Source organism: Bos javanicus, chromosome 19 (assembly GCF_032452875.1).
Source record: "Bos javanicus breed banteng chromosome 19, ARS-OSU_banteng_1.0, whole genome shotgun sequence".
Taxonomy (NCBI): Eukaryota; Metazoa; Chordata; class Mammalia; order Artiodactyla; family Bovidae; genus Bos; species Bos javanicus.
This window is the reverse complement of record NC_083886.1, coordinates 54876583-54899292: the sequence shown is the minus strand read 5'-3', so window position 1 is coordinate 54899292 and position 22710 is coordinate 54876583. Positions and strand designations below refer to the sequence as shown.

Genomic DNA, 22710 nt, shown 5'->3' with positions numbered 1-22710 from the left:
AGGCTTAGGGACAAGCTGGACTGGCTGATGTGGTTTCCATAAAGGCTTCCAGTCCACAAAGGTCCACGGTCCCAATCCCATGAGCTCCCATGGTACCCCGGCCATCCTGCATCAAGAATGCTTCTGGCTCATTCCTTGCCAGGATCCCTCTTCATCCCCACAGGAAGTGCACCCTTCTCTGAGCCCCTGTGTGATCTGGCTCTCATATCCCCTGCGGCAGTGCCAAAAGCCAACACAGACCAGAAGACAAAGAGAATTCACTTTATTGTTTACAAAACAATGGCTCCAGTGGGAAGGGAACACAATCATTATGCTTACAGCAGCGAATAGGGGTGGGGGTGGGGGAAAGTCTAGCTTTAAAATACTTGAAAATCACTGTGTGAAAATGGAGCTTCTGGGCACCTGGGGCTTAGACCTCAACCCAGAGAATGTCCCTAGTCCTCCAACCTTCCTAATTTCATCTCTGGTATTTTTAATATCACACAGCCCTGAATGTCGTGGATATTTATCAAGGAGGTGGGTCAGGGAGCCCAGGTAAGCCAAGTCAGAGAAGACTTGGGCCTTCAGACTGTGTACAGTGGGAGCTGAGCTCTAGAGAGACATGTCTGTTCCAAACCTTGTTTTCTACTCTCCTGCTGTTAGTGTTATAGTGGAAGAAACAACCGCGCAGGAACGAGGGATCCTTCCTGGGTCCCCTCTGAGCATTTGTATTAAAATTCCAAAGTGGGAAAAGTCTACAAGACAGAGGTTCACAAGACAACAGCCAGAGCCTAAAACACGGCCCTTCCTGGCCATCACAAACCCTACATTCTCCTGAGAGGTGAGGTAGCTTCTGGGAGAGGGGTGCCGTGGGCTGATAGTGATGGCCCTTATAGACTTCGGTTCTGGCTGACCTGTGTCCCAAACCCTCCACCTTTACCCTGGGGTACGGAGAAGAGACCACAGGGACTAAGACGTGCCAAAGTTTCTGTGAAGTTTTTATAAAGAAGAGGCTGCAAAACTCTAACAGGGAAGCGGAGAAATAAAAGGCCAGGACAGAAATTGCCGGACCAGGTAGGCCTCATCCACAAGTCCCAGGGTAAGGCAGCCCAGCGTCGGGGGCCAGGTGCAGGCTTGCCAGAGCCTGGGGCCCCTCTTTGACTCAGGAATTACACATTCAAGTCATTTCGTGGAAGTCTTTAAAGAAATGGCAATTTCTGATAATTGCTAGAAAAAGGTATTGTGTCCTTATCATTGTATCCTTTGGCCAAGGACTTAGAAGTGCTTGAAAACTTGCCTTATGGACTGTAACTGCTTAATTACCATTTTCTTCACTGCCGGGAATGAATTTCTTAACTACAGGACTTTGCTCTTGATAAGATTTGCCGATTCCATTTTATAAGAAAGGAAACTAATTAATATATAAGCTAATAATTAAAACTTCAAAGTGCTACGCAGGCACAGAATTTTCCTGAAGACAGAATATACGGGGCCAGACCCTTGAATGGAGAAGTTTGACGTGGGGCAGATGGTGGGCCTGTGACCCCTCTTGGGGCACTTTAAGCAGACGTGTTCCCGGAGGCCTGCCCTTGCCCTCACAGCCCTGTGAGGTCCGGCAGTGTAAATAGGTTCTTTTCCAGGGGCCTGGAGGGGTGGATTTAATGCCTGAGGTTCACAAGGAAGAGAAGACGGGTGTTCCAGGAGCACCAGGCTAGCAGCCCCACTGGGCAGACTCACTGTTGGGTTCCCAGAGAGGGCACAGTTCTTGACACACAGTAGGAGCTCAAGAAATATTTATTGAGCAGGAGAAGAAATGGAGAGAAAAGAAAAGGAGGTCAGATGGAAGAAAGGGCTGAATCGGAGGATGGGCCCCAAATTAAGATGCCTGCAATGACTAGCTTCCACCACCAGGTGGAGGCGCAGGGAAATGTCCGGCCTGCAGCTCTGGGAGACACCCCCACCCCGCCACTTCTGTTCCCCTCTGAGAAGCCACATCTCAGGCTGGGACTGAGCTCCCAGTTCTGGAAATTTCTAAACCAGGCACGCACCTCAAAAGTTCCAAAAAAAAAAAAAAAAAAATCAAAACAAGAAAAAAGGATCAACTAAACATCACGTCAAAGTGCAGTCGTTGGGTTTTTATGAAACTTGAGTCCTGACGTAGCTTAAAACCGTCCACCCCTCAGCCTGGCTTGTCAACTTGACTTTTCTTGGTTCAAATGAACTCTATGCCCTCATACTTCACACTCCCGATCTTGGTCTCGGGCAGGAGGAAGCGTCCGTCCAGCGTGAAGGCCATGATGTAGGTGGCAATCTGGCCGCTGTCCTCCTCGGACTTGAGGGCCACGATGATCTGGTCGTCGGTGTTGGGGATGAACTTGAAGGAGGAGAAGCCGTGGGTGGGGACCACTGCCCCCACGTGCTGGACAGTTATGTCCCCGAAGTCCTGGGCGGCGCTCAGCAGCAGGTTGGTGCCCCGGCGCTCGTCGTCCTTCTCGCTGTAGCGCTCGTGGCTGGCGCGGCGCGGCAGGAAGAACCAGCGCTGCAGCGTGTCGCTCCAGCAGGCAGACTCGTGGATGAGGTAGCCTGGGGACACACAGGCCGGTCACGGCCCGCCCGACCCGGGCCTGGGCGGCCTCGCCCCGCGTGCACACCCGCGAGCGGCCCGGCGCCCGGGCAGCAGCACCGTTCTTTTCTTTAGCTGTCCGTCTGTCCAGAGTGGCTGAACCCAGCAGGACAGAGCCCACGGGGCCGCGTGAGCCTCTGCTGGGCCGCCTCTCTGGCCACCCTCCCTCGCTGGCTCCCCCAGCACTGCTGAGTAGCCATGGCTACAAGGTCTGTCTGTATTTCACCTCCTTGGTGCTATTTCACCTCTCTCGGGGCGCAGAGCAGAGAGCTTCTGGAAGAGGCACGAGTAACACTAGGTCTGATCTGAGAAGACGGATCAGGGCAGGTAGGAGAGGCTGCCTCTAAGCCAAAAAGGATGGGAACTCAGCCTATCTGGAGGTGAAGCTGTGACCTTAGTCATGTGCTTGAGCCTGCTCCAAGCACCGCCCCTCCCTAAAATAAACCATGACTTCCAGAAATGAGGGCAAAGCAGCAAAGCTTCGTGCAGCTGCTCCCACCACCAGGTCAGGGGCGAGGCCTGACCTCGGGGCGGCCCCCAGGACACTGCTGACGGGGCTACTGTCTGAGCCCGCCGAGTGAGCCTGGGTGAAAATCAAAAACAGCTCGCTGGCCCCAGAACCGAGAGGCCTGGTGGGAGCAACCATCAGAGACAGCTGAATGGTCTAACAAGCAAGCTCACGGTGCCCATCCGTGGGCCTGGCTCTCACCTGGCGGCCGGATCCCGGCAGCGGCCCGCAGGGCGTTGTAGCTGGACACCCAGTTCTCGTGGTCCACGCTGCCTCTGCAGCCCACCACCTTCACCCACTCTGGGTTCTCATTCAGCACCTCCCCCGTGGCAGTGGTCCACTCCTTGCCCAGGCCGCCCACATACAGATGCTCATCCTTCACGGCCAGCCACTCAGCTTTGAAGCCTGGGGACAGGGAGACAGGGGCGGGGCTGAGGCGAGGGCCAGCCTTCTGCTGGCCTGGCCCATGGGCTCAGTCAGGGCAGAGCAGAGAGCCCTCTGGGCCCGGCAGCTCTAGGTGGCAGAGGTCACTCATGTTGGACTCAACCTGGGGCGACGACAAGAGGATAGGGGATGGACCAGCCAGCTCGCAGCTCTGTTCGAGGGTGGGCGGTCGGGCCCCTCTCCTTAGAGCAGACACCACGGCGTTCACGTGGGGCAGACGGGCACCACCTCTGCCTTCTGACCCCTGGCTCCTCTCTCCCTGCCCTCTAGCATCTTCCTCCCAAACTCACCCCAGGAACCCTGCTGGATCCCCGCCTCCTTAACCCATGTGAACCCCCCAGTGGAGCAGCCTAGTCCTCCCCCCAGCCAGAAAAGTGGCCCTCCACTCACAATCTCTGCAGACCCCAACCTCCCCGTTTTTCCAACTGTCATGTCAACCCCATCAGACTACACCCAACCCTGGGAAAACGCAGCAAAGTGCTGGTCACACAGCCACACCCCCGAGGGATTTATGTGCCAGCGGCCAGAGCGTAGTGGGGCTCAGCACAGATGCGCACAGTAGCCACGCCAATCAGTGTGTTTATTTTCTTAGATGGATTCACTTACCATAAGCCTAGTTGTGAAGGCTGTGTGGGCACTTTGTTCTAGCATATTCTCACCTGTTCCTACACTGTGTTCTAATCTGTGCCTATTCCCAAATGTTTTGCAAACTTCCGGCTGGCCCAAGGAGCTGTGGCTGCAACCCTCACCTCAGGATGCTTCTCTGCAGGTGGCTCTGGGGGACCCACTGACTTCCTGTGATCTCCTCCGGGGGACAGACCACCGGGCAACCCCGAGCTCCCTCTATCCCGCTATCCTCCAGACCCGAAGGGCAAGCAGAACTGCTGGATGGTGCCGGACACGCGCGGCCGGCCTAAAGCAGAAAGCGGGCAACTGAAGTTTTCAATAAAACGGTGGCTGAGAGAGAGTCCTGCCAACCTGCTCAGCCTCGGGCAAAGTCGGGACAGATTTTTATCACTTCGAGGGAAGGAGGCCCTGGCAGCCAGCCCAGGGCCCAGTGAGTTAATGCGATTTCTCCTTTGACCCCAGGTGCTGGCAGTGGAGCCTGGCTTTCTAGCAGGTGCAGATCCAGCCACACGCATGGAAGCTGGTGTCAACTCTCCTGCTGCTCCATGTGAAGGTTCTGGGCACACAGGCTCCCTCCCACAGCTCTGCTACCTGCCTGCTGGCATAGCCGATGCCAGAGGTCGGACTCCACTCAAGGTCGGGGTGGGAGGCACTGCTGTTCACACTCAGACCCTCCCCTGCTGGGTTTTCAGAAATGAGCAGTTTGCTTTTTAACAAAGTCTCAGTTCAGAATGAGCAAACCTGATGCCCCAGCTTTAAAGCCAAGCCACGTGGAGGGCACAGTCCCAGCGTGCGCTCAAGACACTGACACAGCTGAGGACGCAGAAAGGGGCTGTCCCTGAGGGCAAGGCCCAGCGCTCCTCTGGGAGAGACCCCGCTTCCCCGCCAGCCCCCAGCAGAAGCTCACACTCCTGGGCGCAGCTTCGGTCTGAGGTCTCCGAGGACTCTGCTCAGGCTGCGGGAGCTGCAGGTCAGAGGTGGGGTAGACGAGATCTCCCCGACGTCCACCCCTGGACCAGTGACTGCTTTGCTGTGCATGTGTTGAGAACCAACCGGATGACCTGATCTCCAGCACCGCAACGAGCCCAGGGACAGACGGCCCGACTTACCTTTCCCCACGGTGCCGTCGCCGTCGGACAGGATGACCCAGGGCACGGCCCTGGAGCCTTCGATCTGGTAGACCACGCCTGTGCGGTCGTCCACGGAGTAGAGCTTCCCGTTGAAGACGATCAGATCCGACAGTTCCATGCCCCGCCCCTTTTCTGCCAGGTGGGACTCCAAGACCTCATGGCCTTGGTCCCACTCCACGGCCACCCGGTCCCCGCTGTCTGACAGGGTCAGATGACCCTTCTTCAGGTAACTGACCCAGGTGTTCTCCTCCTGGGCCCTGGACTTTGTGTCCAGGTCAGCAATAACAGCGATCCGGTATCGCGTCCCGCCCGGCGTCCTCTGGGGGGCAGACAGTGGGTAGGTGTCATTGTACCGGGCAGCAGGTGGCTGGACGAGCTTCCAGTTGTGGGTGTTGGGCAGGGGGGGCCGGCCAGGAGGGGGGCGGTGGGTGTAGAGCAGCCAGAGGACAGCGGCGCCCACGAAGGATGGCAGGATCACCTTCCAGCGGGGGCGGAAGCGGGGGTCCGCGGCCTTGGTCATGGACGCCAGCACGGGAAGGCCCCCCACGCTGATCCGGAGAGAGTGCATAGACTCATTCCATTCCGGGGGGTTGGAGAGCTGGACGGGCATCAGACTGAAGGGCGGCGGGACCTGCAACGCGGGGGAAAGGAGAGCGGTCACGACCTGCCGGGCACAGTGCCCCACCTACGAGCGGGCGTACGGTCCAAGGCGGCCTCGTCCAGGGTGACTGGCGTGGCCACGACTCAGCCATTGCTGCCCCCTTGGCCTAAGTAAACCCTGACTCTGCAGTGTCTTTGTTTACTCTTTTCAGCAGGAAAAAGTCTTTCCAAAGCAAAACCATTCCATGTCCTCTGTCCCAGCTGGCAAGACACAAAGCTCAGTGAGAGAAAGTTCTGCATAAGCTGGTGCTTTGCAGTCTTGGGAAAGAGGGCGTGTGGCAGGCGGGGAGGTAGGGAGGGTTGGGCAGGACAAACTATCAGAGAGAGTACAGGTCCATTTTAAGCAAAGGTCACCTAAGCCAGAAAGCCCTCCCTGACGGCTCTGCTCCCGACGGCAGCCTCCATCCTTTCCTTGGCACCTGTCACCACTGGACATCAGGTTACAGTTTATTCATTTGCGCCCCCGGCTACTAGAACAGTGCACAGAGCAGACACATGCTCAGTGAGGGAGCTACGTCCTCCTGGGTTACGTTTCTGTGATATTCAAATAAAGCATAAAACACAATCAGCCAAACAGAAACGTGCTGTGCTGAGCTTAGTTGCTCAGTCATGTCTGACTTGCTGTGACCCCGTGGACTGTAGCCTGTCTGGCTCCTCTGTCCATGGGACTTTTCAGGCAAGAATACTGGAGTGGGATGCCATTTCCTCCTCCAGGGGATATTCCCAACCCAGGGATTGAACCTGCACCTCCTCTGTCTCCTGAATTGCAGGGGGATCCTTTACCCGCTGAGCCATCGGGGAAGCCCATTCAAATCAACTATGGAACACAATCAAGCCAAACAGAAACAGTGCAGGTTTTGGCAACATCTGTCCCCTGGCACCTTTGTGTCATGCAAAAGGCTGAGGGTCCAGAGGCTGACGCGTCCTCATCCCTGGAGCCCTGCCTGTCAGCACTTCAGCTCCAAGGACAGCGTGGCTTGGCCCAGCCCGCTCCCCGGGTATAGCTGGAGGCTGAGCTCCGGGGGAGGTGGTGGTGGCCAGGAACAGCGGCTCTTGTCCCCAGCACAGACCACGGCAGCTCACAGGTCACAGCAGCACCAGGGGCAGAAGCAGCAGAACACTGGCCCGTGGCCACTCTCAGTCTCGACCTTCAGCTGTGACTTGGCAGGTCTCAGCCTGAGAAAGGTCCCTCAGGCCACGGAGCATTTCTGCCTTGGCCCCCAAACAACTAATGGCTGACTCTCTGCGTAGATGCTCCTCGCTCCGCCAGGTGGCAGCTGGGAAGGGTGTGGGGACTCACAAGGGGACTTGGCAGTTCTGTGAACCACCCCCCACCACACTGTAGACCATGTGGGCTGGCTCCTGGGATGGAAAATGAAGGCAACAGGCCCATATGGCAAACAGGCCTCCCATCCCCTTGCTTTCCGGACAGATTCTTAGGTTTTGGCCAGAGGGTCAAGTACAGAAAAGGGACTTCTAAGGAGCAGGTAAGACATCGGGGCTCTGTGGAACAGCCTCGGAGTCCTCCTCCCCTCCCCTGGGCATGGGCCCGACTCCCCTCCTGGGAGAGGGCTCCCCCGCCCCCAGGAAGCAGTCCCCCAATTTGCCATGGAGATGTGAGCTGGTCGCTGGGGACCTCGAGGGAAAGCAGGAGTCCTGGCCCCACTTCTGGTCTCGCCAAACCACGGCTTCAAAAGCACGGCCAGGCCGAAGCTGCCTGCTGTCCACGTCCAGCCCACCGTCACCACTGAGCTCTCAGCTCCTGCATCTCACCTCCTGGTCAAGATTCTGCCTGGATTTCTGACACACATTCGCCTGCAATTCTTCCCTCAGGAATCGAAGCAGCGATGGCGGATGGCCATAGTCACAGCTGTCCTGGTCAAAACTTCCATGAAAACCCTGGGAGACACAACTCTCCATGTGAACACACTTCAACCAAAAGTTATGAGCCACCACCACCTCAAAAAGCTCAGGTGTGGCCCCGATCCCCCTCCGTCTGCAGCATCTGCTCTGTCAGCCCCAGCGACCCGGCTGCCTGCCTCCTCGCCATCGGCTCCCACAGCCCCTTCTCACAGGAACCACGCAGGCACCTTCTTGCTGCTACCCCCCGACCCCGACACCCACTGGTGCCCTGTGGGCACCGACACCTGCCATTCAAGCCAGTCCCTTTGGCGTGTCATTCCCTGCTTTGGGAGCAAACCCTCGCTAGTTACACAACCCCTGTCAACCCCAACCTGGCCCCGGCAAGCCGGCTCCTCTGCCTGCCGACCAACCACTCTTCTACCCCGCGTCCCCCAGACAGGGCTCGCCGTCCTGCCCCGGCTCCTGACAGTCTTGCTCGCACTCCTCAGAAAGGCCTCCCTGCCCACCCTCTACCCCACAGCATACTGCGCCGAAGGAATGAAAAAGACACCCACTTCCTGAGCAGCTGAGGCTCCTTGCCCCTGCGCTCCAGCTTAGGTACACGCAAACCTCTGGCCCTGGATCCAGCCGGACGGTCAAGCTGCCTGCCGTCACAGGGCTGCAGGGGCAGTGGGCAGAGTGCCTGCCAGGGCAGACTTGTCTCCATCGTGCTGTGTGCCCTCACAGCCCCTGGTGGGCTCTTCATTTCTGCGTCGCGGTCCTGGTGTCCCCCCGTCACTCGCTCCCAGCAGACTCTGAGGACGCCACCAGCAGCTAGGGCCCAGTGGAGCCCACCCGGCTCCCCGGCCTCGGTCTGGGGGAGGACCTCCTGCTTGCTCAGGGTCAGGTCAGCCATGCCTGCTCTACTGGTTCCTTCTCAGTCTATACTTGTCCATATCTCCCATCTGAGCCACTGTTCCAGCTCCAGGGTACACTCTCAGGTACTGGTAGCGCTCGGTATGTGAAAGGGTGACATCGTGCCTCTGTGAATGAAGGCAGAGCCCACCCCCCCATCCCGGAGGAGGGCCCTCTCCCCGGTCCTAGCTAGGGTCCACTGCTGGCCCCGGAGACGCCCCACCCACAGGCAGGCCTGCTCCTGGGGCCCAGACACAGGGTGTCCCGCTGCACCTCCTGCCAGCAGCCACGGGGCCGCCAGTGGTGACCTGTCTGCGGTCCTCTTCCCTCTCTTCTCGGCCCTCAAGGCGGGCTCCTTCCTCGTCACCCACCGCTTCTCCTTCTGAATCCACACCCTCCCAGCCTGAATGTCTCCCTGGAATCCAGGCCAGGAGCCCAGCTGCTGAGCCTCCCGCGCCTGCAGCAGGTTCTGGGCAGGAAGGCACCGCTGGCCGGAGGCGCTCCCAGCTCTCAGCGCCAGCCTGGGCAGCAGTCAAATCACTCACGCCGCCACATCCTGGCGGGTGCCAGGCCCCCTCACCTGTCCGCACCCCAGCTCTCAACTCCACACCACTCCCCTCCCCGCCCCAGCCTCTGCCCTGGTCTTGTCTCACCTTGGCCTCCTGATGACCCAGACCTCTGGGCAACCTGAGCTCTGCCCGTTACCAGCCACGTGACCTCAAGCAAGTGACCTCGTTCCTCTGGATCTCCGTCTCTCCACGTGTAAACTGTGCACATGACGGATCGGCTTCCCAGGGCCATGGCCGCCGGGTCAGACGCTGTGGGACTTGGCACTGACCACCCGCTGCTGTCCAGCGCTTCCCTCATTACGAGCACCTGTGCTCAGGCCTGGGGGGCCCAGCTCTGCGGGCGAAGCTGACACAGGGGCCAGCCCACTCCTGTGAGTGTGGGCATGGCCAGAGCCAGGGACTAGATGGCCCGCAAAGCTGAGAATACCCACGCTCTACTCCCCCAGAGAAACAGATCCTCCCCAATCCATCCTTCACACAACTGAGACTTTCCTGAAAAGTGAATCTTTACCAGCCCCCAGCGCCTTCCTGCCAAAGGACAAGCTCCTCAGCCTGCAGGCGAAGCTTTGTATCCTCGCACACGCTCCCCACGCTCAGCACCGCCTTGTTGTGACCCACAATCCGTGTGCCAGACACTCGCACAGGACGCTTTCTCCACTCAGCCACATGCACCCACCTAGCAGTTCCTGGCTGTCTCATGAGAGCACTTGCTGTCCTGTCCCCCTCCTGCCCTGCGTCCACGTGAAGTGCCCCCCACCCCCCTGTAAGTGTCCCTCCTGTGAGGGGCTGACATCCCAAAGGCAGCCAGGCTGGATCTCAGGACTTGGGACTGTCCCCTTCTATGGCAACAGGGACTGTGCAGATGAGAGCCAGTCGGGGGCCTTGCGATGGAATTGCCCAGGCAGGCCCTCAGTGTGACCGTGTCCTCACAGAAACGGGGAGGGGGATGTGACGGCTGAGGAGGCCATGTGACCACGGCCGAGAAACGCACAGGACCCCAAGGAGCTGGAAGAGGCGAGGATGGACTGTCCCCGGCACCTTCAGCGGAGCACGGCCCTGCCCACACTATTTCAGCCCAGTGAAATGACACCTGCTTCTGGCCTCCCGAACAATGAGGCACATGTACTCTTTTCAACTGAGAAGTCTGTGGCGATGTGTGAGGCTAGGCCTAGAAATCAATGTACCTGATGCCGGCTGCACCTCTTGGGGCTCTGCCGTTTCTCTGGCTGCAACCCGGTCTCAGCCTCCCCACTGACTCTGAGCCCCGGGAGCCCAGGGGCTCTGCTCAGTCAGGTTGGCTCCCAAGACCAAAGGAGGCCTGGGCTTCGATCACGTTTTGCTACATCAACACTTATTCGATTGCTTTTGGTGACCGGAGAGTTTGGGCTGCCTTCCAGAAAACCCCTTCAGCTTCACCACTGGATCAAAGCCCAACCTTGGTGTCCATCCCTCCTTTGGCATCCCAAGGGATTATTTTTATTTTGTAGAAAAAGAAAGTTTCCAATCAGATTCGTTTTCATGCCGTGCCACGACCCGCCGGTTTATCATCTAAAACTGATGGTGAGCTGCCTGTAGTCTCTTGTTGCTGGAGGCCTAGCTCCAAGAGAGAGCTTGCATTTTCATTAAAAAAACAAAAACCTGCCATCCACGAAAACCAAGAGACAAGCCAGCGCAGGTGAGAGGTGAAATGGACAAAGCCGTTCCCAGGAGGGCCTGCTCCCTGCCCACGAACCTCCGAACGCGAAGCGGTTTAAATGTCACCACCACGTGCAGCTCGAGCTCAGTCGCTCAGTTGTGTCTGACTTTGCGACCCCAAGGACTGTATCCTCCAGGCTCCTTTGTCCATGGGATTCTCCCAGGCAAGAATACTGGAGTGGGTTGCCATTTCCTTCTCCAGGGGATCTTCCTGACCCAGGGATCAAACCCACATCTCCTCTCCTGCGTTGTAGGCAGATTCTTTACCCACTCAGCCATCATAATGGATCGATTTTTTAAAAAACTAGTTTTCTTTATTTGACCGCACTGTCTTAGTTGCACATGTGGGAGCTAGTTCCCAGATGAGGGGCTGACTCTGAGCCTCCCGCATTGGGAGTGCGCAGCCTTAGACACTGGGCCACAAGAGAGGTCCCAGGCTGACTTTACATAACCAGGAAAACTGGAATCAAGTTGCTGTGGTAGAAAGTCATGAGCTCTTTGGCCGGCCAGGCTCACCTGTTCAGGGGGCATGCCTGCCTTTGCTCCCGTTCAGAAACCCCTGGGGACCACACCCCTCGGGGCTTCCTTTCTCCCATGCCAGTCCCACTGAAACATCTCTGGAAAGACGTCCCTGGCTGTCGAGGGGCAACCACCACCCAGGAGGTTCGCGTTCTAATCTCCTTCCGGGTCCCCTCTCTTTGGGGCGGGTGTCAAGAATGGCTCGCTGACACTCCTGCTTTTCCAGTGTCCGTGGAACCAGCACTTCCTTAGAAGACAGGCCGGAAACAGCCAGGTGGGGTGCTGGTGATTATCCACTGGGCAGTGGACTCCAGACCCAAGGGAGGCGGCACCAACCTCTTGCTGTACACCCAGGGGGACGCTGCCTCCCCAGCCCAGCAGCAGCAGCCCCTCCGAGGTCTGGTTACAGTTAAGGAGGAGGACAGGCTCTGACACCCCTACTTTCACGGGCCTTTCATCACTGGACTCTACCAAGACTTAGAAGAAAGTGGGTGGCGACACTGACACAGCCAAGAGCCTTTTTCTGTAGATTCCTTCAGGACAGGGGTGTGACAGGTGGCAGGGCAAACAGGTTTAACGACAGCTGCCAAGGCTATCCGCCCCCCACCCCCCTTCAGGACCTAGGGAGGCAGGAAGCACAGTGTAGAGATAAGGAGGCCCCTCCCTGCTCCCTGCTGCCTCGGGGGCAGCCACTCTCCTCCCTAGGGAGCAACTGCCTTCCTGGCCCCACCTCGCTCCTAGAGAGCCTTATCCAGACAGTGGGCTGGGCCGGCCTCCGAGTTCCTGCTGTGCTCACTGCCAAAGGGCACTTCCTGGTTAGAAAGTCAAGAACTCATCCCATTGACGGCACTAGGCACCAAGGGTTTCACAGCTCCAGCGAGACGGCATCTCAAAGAATGCAGACGGTGTTGTCTCAGCTTCTGGAAAAAGTGACCTGATTCAAGGCATTTTTCTGTTTTGGACTTGCCAAGGCTTACTACTTTGTACTATTTTAGGCCATTTCGAATGTGGACAGGGTGGACAGTGGAAGGAAACCAGAAAGGAGGGGAAAGGTCCTTTTCAGTCCAGTTTCTCAGTCATGACTCTTTGTGACTCCTTGGACTGCAGCACGCCAGGCTTCCCTGTCCATCACCAACTCCTGGAGTTTGAGGACTCAAACTCATGTCCATTGAGTTGGTGATGCCATCCAACCACCTCATCCTCTGTCGTCCCCTTCTCCTCCCGCCTTCAATCTTTCCCAGCTTCAGGGTCTTTTCAAATGAGTCAGCTCTTCCCATCAGGTGGCCAAAGTATTGGAGGTTCAGCTTCAACACCAGTCCTTCCAATGAATACTGAGGTCAGGGCTGAAACTCCGGGCCCTACCTGAGTCTGCACCTTCCCAGGCTCCTCTTACTCTGTATACAGGCATTCACAACTGCGTGCTCAATCCGGTTACATACAGCTCGAGGTAACTTATTTTTCAGCCCTCTGGCTTGTTTTAAGGTCACTACCCAAGAGGAGTGAATTTGTTTTCTGTTGCTGCTATTAACAAATCACCACAGACTCGGCGGCTTACACACCACAAACTCGCTTAACGGTCTTGGAGGACGGAAGTCTGACATGGGTCTCACTGGACTAAAATCAAGGGCTGTGTCCTTTTCCGAGGAGTTGGCCTTTCTCAGCTTCTCGCGGCTGCCCACATTTCTTGGCTTGCGGCCCCTTCCTCCACCTTCAAAGCCGGCAACAACACTGTCTCGCTCTGGCCTTTCTGCCGTCACCTCCCTCTGAAGTTCTCCTCTCTCCCTCTTCCGCGTTTAAAGGCTCTGTGATTGCTCGATAACCCAGCATGGTTTCCCTATTTTAAGGTTGTGGGTTAACAACCTTAATTCCATCTGCTACCTTAATATCCCCTTGTGAAAGTAAAGTCGCTCAGCTGTGTCTTCATGACCCCATGGACTGTAGCCTGCCAGGCTCCTCCATGAATGGGATTTTCCAGGCAAGAATACTGGAGTGGGTTGCCATCTCCTTCTCCAGGGGATGTTCCCGACCGAGAGATCGAACCCAGGTCTCCAGCATCACAGGCACTCTTTACATCTGAGCCACCAGGGAATCCCTAATAACCCCTTGCCACGTGATATATTTGTAGATTCTGGGGGTCAGGATGTGGACATCTTGCGGGGGCCATTATTCTGCCAACCACAAGGAGGGAGACAGAGAAAGAACCTCCGGCTTTTCCAAAGGGGCAGGGCCGTTCGCACACGGCTCTGTCTCCGGGTGGGCACACAGTGTCAGGATCACCCACAGCTTGTAGTTATTGCCATCATGGGAGGGCTGCGTGTGCTTCAGTTATATCATTAAAGCTATACTTGGAGGATTTTTAGCAAAAAGTGATCTTTCCAGTTGAAAGTGAGGCGCCGTACACAAAACCACACGTCACTGGGGCGGTTTACGCAGAGAGCCCACAAATACGAGGACACACTCATCCCATGATCCATCTGAATCAGGCCCTGCTTCCAGACAGTGGAGCTGCGCCTGCAAGAAGCCATTTCCTCCCGGCACTTTTCTCAGCGGCAGATACCACTGGGGCTCACTCAACCCTCGGAGCCCTTCTGTGGGGGCTCCAACCTGCAGACGCCGCTGGGACTCACTCAACCCTCGGAGCCCTTCTGTGGGGGCTCCAACCTGCAGACGCCGCTGGGACTCGCTCAACCCTCGGAGCCCTTCTGTGGGGGCTCCAACCTCAACCTCACACCGTCAGTAACCATAACAGTATCTGGTCTGGCCCCGTCTGATCCCTGCTGTCTGGGGCCCTACTCCAGCCTCATTCCCCATGACTTGTTCCCCTAGCTGAACAAGAATGCAAGTCGGGCTCTGCTTCAGAACCTGAAACTGTGAGTTCCACTTAATGACTGGACCTACTACAGGTAAACAAGTAGGATTTAAAAAAAAAAAAGGTATATAAGAAACGAGAAAACCGAACACCTTCCCAGATTTCTCTATCACCAGGATTATTTTTTTCTAATTGATCATCTTGAGTCTAGTGAAACGGGAAATCAACACAGGGGTCCTTAAAGATTAATATGAAAGTTTTAGATTCCCCTAACGTTGGCATTTAATAATATCTTTCCAGGCATCTCCACAGTCCAGAGTGTTACTGAAGGGAAAAGTAACATCACTACCCTTTTCCCTGCAGTGTTCTAGGTACCATTCCACAATCATCTGAACGATAGAGAAATGACTTATCACAGTGTAGACCCATTCAGGACTCCAGACCACATTCCCAGATCTGAAGTACTCTGTTTCTGAAGGAGAACACACTGGAGCATGTGTCCACCTACCCTCCACAGCTGCCACGAGGACTGCCACGTTGCTGCTGGCCAAGTCCCGAGACTCAGATGAAAGGGGCGTGTGTGTGTGGCAGCCTGCAGTGCTCACCTCAAAGGCCACAGTCAGGGAGTAGGGCGGACATAGCCACTCCTCCTGCACCCTGGGTCCCTCCTCCCCACATCTGTGGCTCAGGGAGACTGGGCACACGCGCAGGGTGCAGTTAGACCGGCAGGTAAGAAATCCCTCAAGTATCAACAGCTTAAACACATCACTGCTGCCGTCTATGAAAATAAGGGGTGAACTACATTTGGGTAACATCTTTAGGGGGAAGAAAGCAGACTTTCAGCTAACAGAAGGAATGGAATAATTAGATCATACGGTGCCACAAAGCATACTTGCCCGTAGGGGATTTCCTCCACCACCCTGTGACATCACAGTGCCTTGTGTGATCAGGTTAACTGACGGGAAAAAGTGAGAAGATGGAGAATCCTGGCCCCAGACCACTGCAGAGGCCTCATGACAGTGCCTGACCAAATCGATCCGTCTCCCCTGAGTCCTCTCCCAAAGACACTCTCAGGATGGGAGGCCCCTACCAAGTGCAGAGGGAGTGGCTGGCTGGTTGGTGTGCCTCTCAGACCGAATAGAGGCCTCATTGAGGCCAGCAGGGAGGCGCCCCAGGGGCTGGCTACTTGCTGGCTCTTCTGGGAGGAGCCCCACCAAGACCACAGGCTCAGGCTGGGCTGTTCCACTGGCAGGCCTGTGGGGTGAGGCTGGGGGCTGGAGGAAGGCCCGCAGCCCAGCCCAGGCAGATTTTTCTCAATCAAGCTCCTCAAGGGAGAGGAGGGGGAGGCTGCAAAGACCCTAGGGCTCCTGAAGGGCTACAGCACCTGCTTCCTTTTCATGGACCCCCAGAGACCCTGTGTTTTTGTTAACGTTTGGTCCTTAGACAGAAGGGCCAGCAAGATTCACTTGACCTCAGCAGATGCAGGCTCCCACATCTACAATTTGTTCAGAAACGGGTAGGAAAAGATGTCAAGCACATACCCTGAGGCAGCCATAGGAAATGGGGCTGGAGTGCAAAGAGGCACCCATCTCCTGGGGGACCCTCAGGTGCCTGCCAAGCCTAGGGACACGAGCGCAAGGGTCACGACAAACCACAGGGATGGGCAAAGCGCCTGTCCTAGGAATGGTGCCCATCCTGACCAGAAGGTGGGGAGGAGAGGGTGGAGAGGGGGCAGGGCAGACAGTCTGGGTGCAAAAGGAAAAAGGGGAAGGAGAGGAAGGCCTGCTGGGGTGGGGGGACGCTGACCTGCTGCAGGTGTGACAAAGTGCCAGTCAGGGAGGGGAGGGGTTCCCTAACTGGTCAGGAGAAACCCTGCAGAGGTCACAGAGGCTGGTAATGAAATCACAGCGAGCAGGAGAGGGTTGTCCTCAAGGATAGTTAAGCCTCAGGAAGGGAATGCATCCCCCAGGCTCAGAGGGGGTGACGTCCCAACCTAGGCGGAGGGGCGAGGTGTCCACAAGTCAGAGGGGGCAGGAGTCCTGCAGTCAGAGGGGTGGTGGACCGTACCAGTCAGAGGGTGGACGAGTCCCCCAGGTCAGAGAGGGTCGTCCTGCAGTCACACGAGGGAGGTATCTCCTAAGTCAGAGGGGGGAGGTGTCCCGTAGGTCAGAGGAGGTAAGAGTCTTACAAGTCAGAGGAGAGGGAGGCGTCCCACCCCAGTCAGCGAGTCAAGGGGGGCGGGGGCCCCGCTCAGGGAGAAGAAGGATGGAGCCTGGGGTCGGAGGAGAGACGCGGCGGGGTCGGAGCGGGCAGCAGGCGCCGGCGAGCCACCGGCAGGCCGTCACTCACCCGGTGCGGGCTGGCTCCGGGGCCCGCGGGCGGCGGGGCCTCGCTGCGGGTAGCGCCGGGGACCCAGCGGGAGGCCGACTTCCGCCCGGCGCGCTCGCCCCGCCTCCGGGCAACACGCTCCCGGCAGCCTTCGCTCCGCGGCTGCGCGCCGACGCCCACTGCCGGCTTCTGGGAGTTGTGGTTTTTTGGGTTTTTTTGCTGCTCAGCGAGCAGGTCCGGGGGGAGGAGCCGCTCGCTGGGAGGGGGCCCGAGGGCAGTGTGCTCCACCCTCAGGCCGTTTTCGGCGAGTTATTCCAGAACTTTGGCCAAAATGGAAGCAGGGGATGGAATGAAGTCTATGAGGAAGGAGTTGTTATTCCTCCAGCTGAGATTGCAGGATCCCTCTCCTGGAGGCAGGGAAGCTTGGACCCCTTTCTGCCACCCTCATTCAGAGGGTAAAGAATCCGCCTGCAATGCAGGCTTCGATCCCTGGAAAAGGAAATAGCGACCCACTCCAGTATTTTTTTTTCTTTCTTTTTCCCCACTCCTTATTCATTAGAGCTTCCCAGGTGGCGCTAGTGGCGAAGAACCCGCTTGCCAGTGCACAAGACCTAAGAGATACATGTTCGATCCCTGGGTCGGGAAGATCCCCTGGAGGCGGTCATGGCAACCCACTCCAGTATTCTTGCCTGGAGAATCCCATGGACAGAGGAGTCTGGCGGGCTACAGTCCGTGGGGTCGCAAAGAGTGGGACACGACTGAGCAACTAACACTTTCATTTTCCCGGAGCTTCTCTCCTTGGCTCTTCCAATCGACCACATCAGAACGTTGATCCGTTTCCAAACAAAAGGTCTGTGTACAGAACTTACAGATGCACAAGGGAAAAATTCAAATTACATTAATGGTGCACAATGAAAAATAATCGCCCCCACACTACCCTGTTTGGCATTCCCTGCCCAGAGGCAATCACTATTACTAGTTTTCTGTGGTTATTTCTAGAGCTATTTCACGATGCACAAACTAATCACAAACACATACATTAAATTACCTTTTAAAAAATGCAAATGTGCTAGACATGGTTCTGCCTTTTTTTTTAGGGTGGGGGGACCCATCTTGAATTCATTTGTTTCCTGTCATGCTAAACTAAATCCTGGCCATACACCATGTTTGTGTTTGTTCAGTCGCTAAGTTGTGTCCGACTCAGCTACCGCTGAGGACTACAGCATGCTAGGCCTCCCTGTCCTTCACTATCTCCTGGACTGATTGTGCTGTGCTCAGTAGTATTTGAGTCCTTGTGACCCCATGGACTGCAGCCCACCAGGCTCCTCTGTCGATGGTATTTTCCAGGCAAGAATACTGAAGTGGGTTGCCATTTCCTCCTCCAGGGGATCTTCCTGACTCAGGGATCGAACCTGTGTCTCTTTCGTCTCCTGCATTGGCAGGCAGATTCTTTACCACTGAGTCACCTCAGAAGCCCCTCACTATCTTCCAGAGTTTACTCAAACTCACGTCCATTGATTCAGTGATGGGATCCAACCATCTTATTCTCTGTCACTCGCTTCTCCTCCTGTCCTCAATCTTTCCCAGCATCAGGGTCTTTTCCAGTGAGTTGGCTCTTCACCTCAGGTGGCCAAAGTACTGGAGCTTCAGCTTCAGCATCAATCCTTCCAATGAATATTCAGGGTTGATTTCCTTTAGGATTGAAAGGCTTCATCTCCTTGCTGTCCAAGGGACTCTCAAGCGTCTTCTCCAGTACCATATATACCATATATATTGTTATTACTTTAAATTCTTCAAATCTTTTATTTATTAAGATATCTCTCTCTATATATGGGGCGTCCCTGATAACTCAGTTGGTAAAGAATCCGCCAGCAATGCAGGAGATCCCAGTTCAATTCCTGGGTCAGGAAGATCACTTGGAGAGGGGATAGGCTACCCACTCCAGTATTCTTGGGTTTCCCTGTGGCTCAGCTGGTAAAGAATCTGCCTGCAATGCAGGAGACCCTGGTTCGATTCCTGAGTCGGGAAGATCCACTGCAGAAGGGCTAGGCTACCCACTCCAGGACTCATGGGCTTCCCTTGTGGCTCAGACAGTAAAGAAACCGTCTGCAATGCTGGAGACCTGGTTTCAATTCCTGGGTTGGGAAGATCCCCTGGCGAAGGGAATGGCTACCCACTTCAGTATTCAGGCCTGGGTCCCAAAGAGTCGGGCACTACTGAGTGACTTTCACTTTCACAGTGCCTATTATAACTTTTACAACAAGAAATAAAACTATGCAGTGGATGAGAGATCAAGTCACTCCAGAGATATTATTAGGTTATTAATTTTGCCAACTATGGCATTAAATATCTTCTCTGGGATACTGTCTGAGTACTGAGAGATTGTATATCATATATTTTGGTCATTTCTATTTCTTCTTCTACAGATGCCCCAATATCTCAGTGGTTTTTTTAGGAAATAATCCTTTTCCCATTGATATGTATGCAATGCCTGTTTGGTCATAGATCAAGTTTCCATATATACGTGGGTCTGTTTGGGGGGGCTTTCTATTAGGTTGTACTGGTGTAATTTTTCACAGTAGTTCCAATACCACTGTCCTCATTATTACCTCTTTTTAATAAGCGTTTATATGTTGTAGGACAATTCCCCCCTCCCTCCCACAACATCCCCTCCACCCCAGCTTTTTAGGATTTTGAATGGAATTGCTTTGAATCTGTAGATTAATTGGGGGAGAATTGAAATTTTTATGGTGATGAGTCTTTTACCCAAGAACATGGTTTGCCTTTCCATTTACTGTTCAGTTCAGTTCAGTTCAGTAACTCAGTCGTGTCCGACTCTTTTCGACCCCATGGACTGCAGCACGCCAGGCCTCCCTGTCCATCACCAACTCCCGGAGTTTACTCAAACTCATGTTCATCGAGTCGGTGATGCCATCCAGCCATCTCAGCCTCTGTCGTCCCCCTTCTCTTCCTGCCCTCAATCTTTCCCAGCATCAGGGTCTTTTCAAATGAATCAGCTCTTCGCATCAGGTGGCCAAAGTATTGGAGTTTCAGCTTCAACATCAGTTCTTCCAAAGAACACCCAGGACTGGTCTCCTTTAGGATGGACTGGTTGGATCTCCTTGCAGTCCAAGGGACTCTCAAGAGTCTTCTCCAACACCACAGTTCAAAAGCATCAATTCTTTGGCAGTCAGCTTTCTTTATCGTTCAATTCTCACATCCATACATGACCACTGGAAAAACCATAGCCTTGACTAGACGGACCTTTGTTGACAAAGTAATGTCTCTGCTTTTCAATATGCTGTCTAGGTTGGCCCATTTTCTGAGGTCTTCTTTAATGTTTTTCAATAAAGTTTGTAATTTTTCACCTTACGTGAATGCCTGTTCTATACCATTACATAGAGTGGCTTCATTCTCTAAGGAGCCACGTGCTATCTGCTGTATGGATGTTCTGTAATTTACTTTACCAGGCCCCTAGTGATGTCATTTTAGGATATCTGTGATCTTTCTGCATTACAGCGATGCTTAGGGGGCATATCCCAGAACTTACTTATTGGAGCCCAATTGTAAGTATATCTGCAGGATAAATTCCTGGAAGAAAGATGACTAGGTCAAAGGGGACTTGTATCCTCTGGTGAATAGACACTGCCTTCCTGGAAGCCTGTGGCATGAAATTGCCCTCCTCCCAGTCAGCAGTCATGTACAACCAGGTTTTTCTTTAATTTTCATTGTCCTTGTCTTCTTTGCATCACAGGAGACTTCACTGTGACCTTCTCCTGGAAATTCCCTTCTCCTTTTATTTCTGTGGCTCTGCATGAAAGACTAAAAAATTTGTCACTTTAATTGTTCATTCATGAGTCTACTTACTCATTCACTCATAGTGCGAGGCATAGAATTGTGCCGTCCACTAGAGGGCCTCCAATTTTGTGCATCAAGTAAAGTAGTCTTACCTAACTGGTCTGTCTAGGACTGTCTCTGTGTAACTGAAAGTGCTAGGAAACGGGAGTAAGCATTGAGAGCTGGAGAAACTGAGGCATGAGGCATTAAGTGGCTTGATTAGAGTCAGGAGGCATATAAAAGGCAAAAGACAGACAGCGACTGTATTTTTCTATCCCCTACTGCCCAACTTGGCGTGGAGTTGTGAGGGCACTCCTCCTTAGAGTGGGCGTGTCTTCTCCAGGTCTGAAGATCACTCACACATTAGCCTGTTCCATCCTGGCAGCTATCAGTCCGATTCCCACCTGTCCCGGAGCCTTCCAGAACACGGGCAGCACCATCCAGGAGCAGTGAGGGTGGGCCAGCAGCCAGGGAAGCTGGGTCTGGCTGCCAAGTTTCCATCTCAGCTCCTTCTCCAGATCTCCACAGAATCTCTCCCACCCCCATCCCTTGGCCGTGGGACACCACCACCGGAGCCTGCCTGCCTTTCGTTACCCTTTGGAACAGAATTCAAAAGTTTGCAATACCGATCTCTGCCCTTGAGACTGGGATGGCTGGGCAACCCGGCCCAAAAATAGCTGGGAGAGGCCTCAGTGGGAAAAAAAATCACAGAGCTGCTAATAACAGGCTTTGCTTATCTAGAACTGCGCGTCTTGCAGACGTTAACTGAGGTCACGTAGTTTTTTCCAAGGAGGAGAAAACAGAGTGAGCATCGTGACGTGCCCGGGGAGAGAGAAGGAATTGCCAAAGAGTACACAGAATGTGCTGCCTCTGGGCAGAGATTCCGGGCAGTGTGCTCCCCTCCCCCCACCGTGAGCTGCTGGGTTTTACATCCCATGAGCAACCCGTGTCTGAGAATGTGGAGCCACTTGGGAATGTTCAGGAAAACTTTAGGAGTTTGGCCCAGACATCCTTGTGTAGGAGGTGCGGGCTCCTAGGGAATTCCAAGATGGGCGTGGTCTATGACTCCTCTGGGAACCTAAGAGACCTTGATCCAGTGGGGTGGAGGGTCATCATTCTGGTTGGCCTTGGCCTCTGACCCATCACAGGGCTGATGAACTCTCCCCAAGCATGACTGCTGGCTTTGAGTTCTGATTTGTTAGCTTTTTTTTTTTTTTAAACTATCAATCTTGTCCTAGCCCTGGCCCAGACTGTCCTAGGAGAAGATATTTGCTGAACTGAGAACATTCTGCCCTGGTTGCTGCGGGTGGGGTTGGGGTGGGCTGGGGGAGGCAGGCTATACCGGGATGGAGAGAATCAAGCATCGCCAAAATTTTTACTACTTACCACTTTAAGGAAATACCTGACAAAGGGCATGAAGGCCCCGGCCAGCTCGTTGTTTGCGTGACATAATATTTCTTTTCTTAAGGGCAGACTTTGCTTTCTCTGGGAGTGTAGACTTTCGAATCTTTGCCCAGTTGTCTGTTGGCTTGGGTTGTGGGCCCTGATGGCACTACCCAGCGTGTACTCAGACTTTAGTTCCTGTTCTCCGGAACTTCCCATGCCTCAGAGTCTTCTGTTTCTCATGAATATCTTGGGAAACCCCAGGCTCTTGTTGCCACATTTAATATCAACACACCCACCCCCCAGTTTCTGCCTCAAAAAAAAAAAAAAGAGTAATCTCTTTCTAACTCTTGGGAGATTTGGGGGCTCAAACCAACAGGAAAGAGGGAAGAAGACCATTCTTGTAATGATAGTTATCATTACTATTCTCACACTTGACCCCAAATCCCCCCAATACAAACACTCTGAAAACACAGTGTTCCCCTAAATTTGGCATGAAACAAATTTGAAAGAACAATGTGATTTAAAGTGAGACTATGTGAGACTATGTGACTATGCATGTCTTTCCTTTATCCCACTAAAGACGATACAGGCATCTGATGAAGGGGCCCTACCCAAAGCCCACTGGGTAGGATGCTCTTGTGACAGTTGCATCGTACTCTGGACACATCTGTCTTCATGGGTTCCAGGAAGAGACTCTGGACCTGGCTCTGCTTTACAGACTAAGACCCACCGAGGTAGGGCAGCATCCCTTGGCTGCGGACTCGAAGCCTCCTGTTAGGACAAGCCAACTGCTGCTGAAAGGGACAGTCCTTCTTTGGCTGTATTTCTAGAGCTCTGCT

At 54.6% G+C, this 22710-nt stretch overlaps 1 protein-coding gene across 2 annotated transcripts; it reads right to left on the bottom strand.

Annotated features, from left to right (window-relative positions):
- Positions 1–245: 245 nt before the first annotated feature.
- On the bottom strand, positions 246–16773 carry CANT1 (calcium activated nucleotidase 1). 2 transcript variants are annotated; one of them, XM_061389826.1, is made up of 5 exons: positions 16670–16759; positions 7745–7870; positions 5291–5942; positions 3312–3515; positions 246–2562 (listed from the first exon to the last, which is right to left on the bottom strand). In XM_061389826.1, exons 3-5 carry the CDS (start codon positions 5919–5921, stop codon positions 2192–2194), a joined length of 1206 nt encoding a protein of 401 aa, XP_061245810.1. In that variant the 5' UTR covers positions 5922–5942; positions 7745–7870; positions 16670–16759; the 3' UTR covers positions 246–2191. The 2 variants fall into 2 exon arrangements, with proteins under 2 accessions (XP_061245810.1, XP_061245809.1); XM_061389825.1 differs by lacking the exon at positions 7745–7870 and having other exon boundaries at positions 16670–16773.
- Positions 16774–22710: the final 5937 nt, after the last annotated feature.